The following is an 8806-nucleotide window of genomic DNA, read 5'->3' as shown; positions in this document are numbered from 1 at the left end:
TTAGATTTTTGGGGATCCCAGCACCCCAATAGCTGATTTTTGGGGTCATGTGAGAACCTCTCTATCCTGAACCCCAATTCCCCAACCAAGACCTAAGGGACCTCAAAATAGCTACCAGTGGGGTCCCTGACTGGGGGCCCTGATCCCCCAAATTCAGGGGTTATCTGACATTGGAGTGGGGGCACCGATTTGGGAACTCTGTGCGGCTCAGAATATTGGGGTTCAAGCCCTTTGGGGTAACATGATTTGGGGGTTCAGGGGACAGAACATTGGAAGACCCAATAAAACAGCCTGATCAAAGCATGAATCTCAGCTTCTTCATGCAGCAACAGGTACCCCACAAGTGCCCTGACTCAGCCCCCCAAAGCTGCCCAATCCTGACCAATAGCCCCCCCAAAACTAACCGTACCCCCAACCCTGACTCAGCCCCCTGGAACCAGTCCTGCCCCCACTGCCAGCCAACGGCCCCCCACACACTGTCTAGCATCCAAGTTTCACCAGCAGCACCCCAAAACTAGATCGGCCCCCAATACTGACCCCCACCCATTTGCAAGCCCAGCACTGCCGGTGCCCCTGACGCCCGAGCCCCTCACTCCCAACCCGCCGCCCCGATATCCCAGCCCTGTCCCCCCCTGCCAGTGCCCCTCACTCCCGACCCGCCGCCCCCCCCGCCGCCCCGATACCCCAGCCCTGCCCCCCCAGCCTTACCCCCCCGCGCCCTGCGGTGCCCCTCACTCCCGACCTGCAGCCCCCGCTAGCCCAGCCCTGCCCCCCCCACCCCCCGCCGGTACCCCTCACTCCCGACCCGCAGACCCCACAGCCCAGCACTGCTGGTGCCCCTCACGCCCGAGCCCCTCACTCCCTCCCCGCCGCCCCGATACCCCAGCCCTGCCCCCCCAGCCTTACCCCCGCTCGCCCTGCGGTGCCCCTCACTCCCTCCCCGCCGCCCCGATACCCCAGCCCTGCCCCCCCAGCCTTGCCGGTGCCCCTCACTCCCGACCCGCCGCCCCGATACCCCAGCCCTGCCCCCCCCCGCCCTGCGGTGCACCTCACTCCCGACCTGCAGCCCCCCCAGCCCAGCGCTGCCCCCCCCGCTCTGTGTGCCCGGGCGACCCCTGGCGGCTGCTGAGCCTTCGGGGCCACGTGATTTCTGGGAAAAGGAGCGAAGCGGCGGAGAAACGCGGAGGGGCGGGGGCGGGGGCGGAGACCGGTGGACCGACCGAGCGGCCCCGGGACAAACGGCGCCGCGCAGGGCTGGGGAGGTGAGCTCGGTCCGGGGGTGCGGGGCAGGTCAGACCCGGAGACTCCCCGGCGAGAGCGTGGGGGTGAATTGGGATGGGAATCAGGGTGGGACTCGGGGGTGAATTAAGGCAGAATGGGGAGAATTGGGGGGAGAATGGGGGTGAATCGGGGGTGGGAATTGGGGGGCGAATCGGGGGGTGAATTGGGGGAGAATGGGCGTGAATTGGAGTGAAATGGGGTGGGAATTGGGGGAGAATGGGGGTGAATCGGGGGGAGAACGGGGGTGAACTGGAAGATAATCAGGCTAAATTGGGGTGAATTGAAAACTGAATTGGGTGACCCTGGGGGGCCCTGGGAGCAAAGGGGGTTCAATTGCTCAGGTGCCCTGGGCTGTGTCGTGTGGGGTGCGAGGGGGCGTACACTCTGGGGTAGGAGCTTTGGTGGTGACGGGGGTTGAAGTGAGCGGAAATTGGGGTCCCCTGAAAACTGGGGGAAGGTCTTGGGAGTTTTGGGGTTGTCCATGGGAGATGAAAGTGGAGGGGGTGCATCAGGGGAGGGGAAGCCCTCGGGGGAACAAGCCCCCAGTAGGGCTTAAAGTTGGGGGGCTGATGGGGGATGTTGGAGGTATTGACCCTGGGGGGGTGACTCAGGCAGGGGACTGATCTCTGGGGGTGTTGGGGTCCCTGACCCATGGGGGGCACCACTGCCTGGGGTGGGGGGCCCATCCGGTGACCCGGCCCAGCCCTGATGGTGGGGAGGCTCCGTGGCGGGTATGGGGGTTACTCACCCCTCTCCCCGCCCCCCAGGATGGCGTCGGGCCGGGCCCGCTCCACGCGGAAGCTGCGCCAGTGGACTGTGGAGCAGGTGGAGAGCGGGCGGTTCCCGGGGCTGGTCTGGGACGACCCCCCCGCCAAGACCATGTTCCGCATCCCCTGGAAACACGCCGGCAAGCAGGACTTCCGCCATGACGAGGACGCGGCCTTCTTCAAGGTACACGCCACGGACACGCTACGGACACGCTGAGCAGCCACTAGCCACATGCCAAGCACACGCTAAAGCTATCCTAGCAACATGACCCCCCCAGGATACACTAGCAACATGCTAAGGATACAATAGTGACACGCAATGCACATGCTAAAGACATAGCAAATACCAGCTAAGGTTTTGCTAAAACACAGCATGGCCACCTGAAGCACATGCTAACCACATGCAAAGAACATACTCAGCACATGCCAGCCATCGACTAAGGAGACTGTATGTGCCCGCTAAGGCCACAGACGGGATCGTGCTAAAGACACAGGATGGGGACACGGGGCATGGGACATGCTAAGGGCCCGGGGGAGTGGCACACGCCAGGGGGCCAGGCCCACGCTAACCCCCCCGCTCCTCCCCAGGCCTGGGCAGCGTACAAGGGCAAGTACCGGCCGGGCGAGCGGCTGGACCCGGCGGGCTGGAAGACCCGCCTGCGCTGTGCCCTCAACAAGAGCCCCGAGTTTGAGGAGGTGCCCACGCGCTCCCAGCTGGATGTCGCCGAGCCCTATAAGGTGTACCGCCTGGTGCCGCCCGCCGAGCAGCGCCCCGGTGAGCAGGGACCCCGGCGTCCGGGCAGCCCCCACAGGGTGTCACAGCCTTCCCGGGCACCCCAGCCCCTGGCACGGGACCCCAGTGTCCGGGCAGCCCGCACACCGTGTCACAGCCCTCCCGGGCACCTCAGCCCCTGGCACGGGACCCCAGCGTCCGGGCAGCTCCCACATGGTGTCACAGCCCTCCCGGGCACCCCAGCCCCTGGCATGGGACCCCAGCGTCCGGGCGGCCCCCACACAGTGTCACATCCCGGGCACCCCATTCCTTGTCATGGGACCCCGGCGTCCGGGCGGCTCCCACACGGTGTCACAGCCCTCCTGGGCACACCAGTGTCCGGACAGCCCTCCTCCCCTGTCACGGCTCTCCAGGGACCCCGGCATCCCTGTTTCCCCGGTTTAAGGCCCCCTCTCATCCCTCCCCAGCTAAGCTGCCAGCCCGGAGGGTCCCCCAGCAGGTGAAGAAGGAGCACCCCGAATCCTCCTCGGAGGGGGACGAGGTGGGGAGTACCGGGGGGGCTGCCCAGGCCCCCCTCAGCCTGGATATAGTCAGCATGGTGAGTGTGGGGGCTGGGGGGGCCAGGAGGTGTCTCAGGGGGCTGCGGGGGAGTGGGACGTGTCTCCAGGAGGCTGGCCCCCCATCTCATTCTCTGCCCCCCCAGGAGGTGATGTCGGGGTCAGAGCCCGTGGCCGGTGCCTCGCACAGTTCAGATGATTCCGGCATCGACACCAGCGAGCGCAGCCCTGACGCCGGGGTCCCATGTAAGAGCTGCGGGGGTCAGGGCAGGGGGTCAGTCCGGGGTTGGGGGCAGAGCGGGGGGTCAGTGGGCACTTGGGGGCAGGGCGGAGGGTTAGTGGAGGGTTGGGGGTCAGGGTGGACAGTCTGGCGTGTTGCGGTCAGGACAGGGGGATCAGTGGGGGTGTTGGGGGAGGGACGGGGGGTGAGCGGGGAGTCGGGGTTAAGGGCAGGGGGGTCAATGGGGGTGTTGGGGGAGGGACGGGGGTGAGCGGGGAGTCGGGGTTCAGGGCGGGGGGGTCAGTAGGGGTGTTGGGGGAGGGACGGGGGTGAGTGGGGAGTCGGGGTTCAGGGTGGGGGGTCAGTGGGGGTGTTGGGGGAGGGACGGGGGGGTGAGCGGGGAGTCGGGTTCAGGGCCGGGGGCATCTGTCCGGGACTCAGGCCCTGTTTCTCCCACAGCCCCAGATCTGAACGAGATCGTAATTAACGTCACACTGGACTCGGGGGCCATCCTGCCCCCCATGGATGGTAAGACCAGCCCCCCCCACCCCACACACCCCACAGCCCCCACCCTGCCACCCCAGAACCCCGTCCCCCACCTCATATCTCCCCCACAACCCCTCCTCCCCACCTTCTCCCTGCCCCACATATCCCACAGCGCCCCACCCTGCCATCCCATAACCACATCCCCCACCTCATACCCCATACCTCCCCCACAACCCCTCCTCCCCACCTCCTCCCTGCCCCACAGCCCCCCACCCTGCCACCCCAGAACCCCATCCCCCACCTCATACCCCATACCTCCCCCACAATCCCTCCTCCCCACCCCACACCTCCCCATCCTCCTTCCACCACCCCACAGCCCCCATAGTCTCTCTGCCCTATATCTCCCATAACCCCCTTCTTCTGCCCCAAACCCGCATGCCCTCTGCCCCATCCACCTCATAATTCCCTCCTCTGCCCCACACCTCCCATGCCCCTTGTGCCACTCATCCCATAACCCCCTTCCTCTGCCCCACGCCCCCCATAACCCCGATCTCTCTCTCTCTCTCTCTCTCTCCCCCAGACTACTCGGTGCTGCTGTCCCTGTGGTACAGCGGGGAGCTGGTGTGGCAGCAGCGGCTGCCCCAGGGCGATTTCCTGGTGACCCCCACGCCGTGACCCCCACGCCGGCGCCCACAAGCCCCCATGCCCCCAGCTTTATGCAGCGGGTGCTGCTGCCCCCCGCCGAGAGGGTGCGGGACCCCCCCAAGCGCCAGGCCACGCAGGAGCTGCTGGGGGCACTAGCCAAGGGGGTGATGGTGGCCAGTTCCCCCCAGGGGCTCTTCATCGGGCGCCGCTGCCGGGGCCGGGTGTACTGGAGGGGCTCCGGGGCGCCCCCCGCCGCCCCCAGCAAACTGGAGAGAGATGACGTCACGCAAGTCTTCAGTGGGGCAGCCTTCCGCCAAGGTGAGTGGGCTGGCCCCGAACCCGCTGTATCCCCTGCTCGGAGCCCTGAACTCCATAGCCCCGCTGGGACCCCCAGTATCGCCCGCTCGGATCTCCCAACCCCCATATCCGCGCTGGACCCCGAATTTCCCAGCTTGGACCCCCAGTATGCCCAACTCAGACACCCAACCCCATATCCCTGCTCAGACCCCGAATTTTCCCGCTCAGACCCTTGACCCCCATACCCCGCTTGGACCCCGAGCCCCATATACTCTCTCAGACCCCTGACCCCCATCTCCCTGCTCGGACCCCAATTTCCCCACTTGAACCCCCATCCCCCCACTTGGACCCCGAATTCCCCCCCCCCCGACCCCCATATCCCCGCTCAGATCCCGAGACAAAGAGAAGGAGGAGGAGCAACGGGGGTGTCTGAGTCGGGTTGCTGGAAGCTGGGCAGTCTGCTTGGGGGGCTGGAAGAGGGGGAGTCCAGGCCGCCTGGCCAGGACTCCCCAAGATGGGCTTGGCTGAAAGTCACTGATTTCTGTGCTAACGAGGTCTGTTCTATGCGTGCTCCTGTCGACTAATAAACCTTCTGTGTTACTGCTCCCGTCACTTACCGGATGCTCTGTCCACGGGGTGCAGTTTATCCCACTCCTGACACCAGTTGTCAAGGTCAGTGGGGCGATGCTCTGAACTGCTCCCTACGAAGCCAGGCAGGACTCTGGGGGAGCCTCCTCTCTGGGGCAGCCTGTCTCCAGGGCAAGAGGCTCACCAGGCTTCCATCTTCGTGGGTCTGACCTCGGAGCATTCAGCCTCCCCTGCCCCACCGTGCGCTTCCCACAGCAAGTCCGCCCAGGCGGGATCCTGGGGAAGCCAGGGGGTCCTGCACCCCAACTCCACAGTCAGACGGGACTCTCAGCCAGCGTAAAACAGACGGTTTATTAGTTGACAGGAACACGCATACAACAGACCTCGTTAGCACAGAAATCAGTGACTTTCAGCCAAGTCCATCTTGGGGCGTCCTGGGCCAGGTGGCCTGACTCCCCCTCCAGCCCCCCCAAAGCAGGCTGCCCAGCTTCCAGCCACCCTGACTCAGACACCCCCATTGCTCCTCATCCTTCTCTTTGTCTCCCTGCCCGGGCCAAGAGTTGCACCTGGTCGTCACCTGGTTGCATTCCGCTCCTGGGTCTCAGGCTCCGAAGGGCACTGGTCACAGCATACGGGCAGACAGCTGGAGCAGCCTCACCTGCCCCAGAGGTCTCACCAATTCCCACCACCGAGGTATTGGTGCAGCACACAGGGAAACTGAGGCACACATAGTATTCATGCAAAACAGTGAAACTCACATCAGCTCAACAGTAAGACTCACATACAACATAACAAGGGAAAGACCCCCATGGCCCACTCTGACCCTCCATCCCCCATAATGACCCCCAAGCCCCCTGCTGTGACCCCCTGCATCCTGATCCACCTCTGGTCTGACCCCTGAATTGCCCCCACTGGGACCCCCAATTCCCTATCCCCTTTATGTGACCTCTAATCCGCACACTGCAGCCCCACAGCGACCCCCACATCCCCTGCTGTGACCTCAGAATCGCACCCTTGTGCTCCCCGAACCCCAGAGTGCCCCCCCTTCCCTTGCTGTGACCCCCAATAGCCCTCAGTGTCCCCAAATCTCCTCTGTGGTGCCTCTGAGTCCCCCCCTGCCTCGCCCAGAGCCAGACCCCCGCTAACTCTGCCCCCTGGCGCTCTCCCCACAGCGCTGCAGCTGTACCGGCAGGGCCTGGGCGCCCCAGCCAGAGCCCCACGTCACCCTATGCCTGGGCGAGGAGTTAGGGCAGCAGGACGGCCCCGCGGACAAGCTCATCATCATCCAGGTGGGCAGCCGGGGGGGCAGTGGTGCATTGTGGGGTGGCAGTGAGGGGGCAAAGTCCATTGTGGGATGGGGGTGGTGAATTATGGATGGTGAGGGTATGGGGGGCAGTGGTGCATTGTGGGATGATGTGTGGGAGCAGTGGTCTATTGTGGGAGGGGTGCAGGGGGAACTGAGGTGCATTGTGGGATGGTGGGGGGCAGCCATGCCCTGACGCTCTCCCTGCCCCCTACAGATGGAGCAAGCCTTCGCCCGGAAGCTGCTGGACATGCCCGAGGTGGAGATGGCATCCGTCTGCCTCCTCTCCCTGGAGTCCTCCTGTCTCTACAGCCCAATGTGAGGGACCCAAGATGCTCCAGACCCTGCCACTGCCTCGACTTAGGGGGCCAGGGGTGGGACTTCCTGTCTTGTCCCATGTGGGACAGGTGCTTTCTGGACTTAGAAGTCATGCCCCCCAACAGGCATCCTATTTTGTCCGTTATATGGGGAGGGATTTCCTGGCTTGTGGTACATGATGGGGCAGGATATTGAGTCTCACCTGTTTTGTTGAGGTGGGTCTTCTCTTTTTGCTCACTGTCCGGGGGAGGGACTTCCTGGGGTTGGAGACCACACTTGAACGCACTTCCTGATTTGGTGCATTCTTAGGGAAGCAATTCCTGGAGGTCTGGAACCTGTTGGAGGCTGGCCTTCCTGTCATGTGCATTGTGTAGGGATGGGACTTCCTGTTTTGCTCTTGTGTAGAGCTGGGAGGGACCACCAGGGATTTGGATTGTGTAAGGGTGGGGACTTTCTGGTTTGACCAGTGGGTAGGGGTGGGACATTATTCGGGAGGGAGCTCCTGGCATTTTGAATGTGTAGCGGCAGGACTTCCTGTTGTACAGAGGCGGGACATCCTGTCTTGGTAGTGCCGAATGCACAATGCGGTCGCGCCAAAATGTCCTGTGGTGAATGTTGTAGAGGCAGGACTTCTAGTTTTACGTCCCTCTCTCCATGGAAGAAGGAAGCTTCTTCTCCAGTTTGTAGAAACTTTTACCTGCCAAAGGCCCTCTTGACCTCCGGCAAGATTGTGTCTGCCCCCCGCCCCTTGCAGCCATAGCTAGGACCTTAAGCTCAGGTCCCTTTGCACTTTATCCCTAACTGCAAGAACTTTATGAATCGTGTCTGTGTTATTAAATAAAGTTTTATTTGACTTAGCTGCCAGAAACTGTCTGGTTTATGTACTGTCACGGAGTCCCCGGGCCCATGCTCTGGAATTACTCCCTACAAAGCCAGGCAGGACTCTGGGGGAGCCGCCTCTCTCGGAGCAGACTGTCTCCAGGGCAAGAAGCTTCCCCAGCTTCCACCTTCCTTGGTCTGACCTCGGAGCATTCAGCATCCTCTGCCCCTCTGTGCGCTTCCCACAGCAAGTCTGCCCAGGCGGGGTCTTGGGGGAGCCAGAGGGTCCTGCCCCCCACTCCGCAGTCAGATGGGACTCTCAGCCAGCCAGTAAAACAGAAGGTTTATTAGACGACAGGAACAGGGTCCAAAACAGAGCTTGTAGGTACAGGAAACACGAGCCCAAAGTCAGGTCCATCTTGAGGCCAAGGAGGCAAGAGCCCCCGTCTGGAACCCCCTCCATTTCCCCAGCCAGCTCCAAACTCCATTTCTCCAGCCCCTCCTCTGGCCTTTGTCTCTTTCCAGGCCAGGAGGCCACCTTGCAGGGGGGGGCCCAGGCCACCCCAATACCCCTGGGGTTCAAACTGGGATTGGGTCTTCTCCCAGCACTCCAGTCTGGAGGGCTGTGATTCGGGCTCTCTTGGTTAAGAGCCCCCATCTTGACCTTGTCCAGCTCTGGGCTTGGGCAGCCGCTCTCCTCCTTACACTTTCCAGCTTTTACTGTCAGTCCTGCCTCCTTGATGCAGCCCAGCACCCTCTTCACCTGGGACACGTGTTCCTCCCAGGTCTGGC

General features: G+C 63.3%; 1 protein-coding gene across 1 annotated transcript; it reads left to right on the top strand.

Moving 5' to 3' along the window:
* The first annotated feature begins 1187 nt into the window (after positions 1 to 1187).
* Positions 1188 to 8052, top strand: IRF9 (interferon regulatory factor 9). The gene is made up of 10 exons (XM_074969939.1): positions 1188 to 1262; positions 2049 to 2232; positions 2637 to 2823; positions 3249 to 3379; positions 3485 to 3584; positions 4018 to 4086; positions 4625 to 4715; positions 4757 to 5007; positions 6747 to 6863; positions 7095 to 8052. Exons 2-10 carry the CDS (start codon positions 2050 to 2052, stop codon positions 7388 to 7390), a joined length of 1425 nt encoding a protein of 474 aa, XP_074826040.1. The 5' UTR covers positions 1188 to 1262; position 2049; the 3' UTR covers positions 7391 to 8052.
* Positions 8053 to 8806: the final 754 nt, after the last annotated feature.

This window comes from Natator depressus, chromosome 13 (assembly GCF_965152275.1).
Source record: "Natator depressus isolate rNatDep1 chromosome 13, rNatDep2.hap1, whole genome shotgun sequence".
In the NCBI taxonomy this organism is placed as follows: Eukaryota; Metazoa; Chordata; order Testudines; family Cheloniidae; genus Natator; species Natator depressus.
Note: the sequence above shows the minus strand (reverse complement) of the source record. Positions and strands in the feature narration are given on the sequence as shown.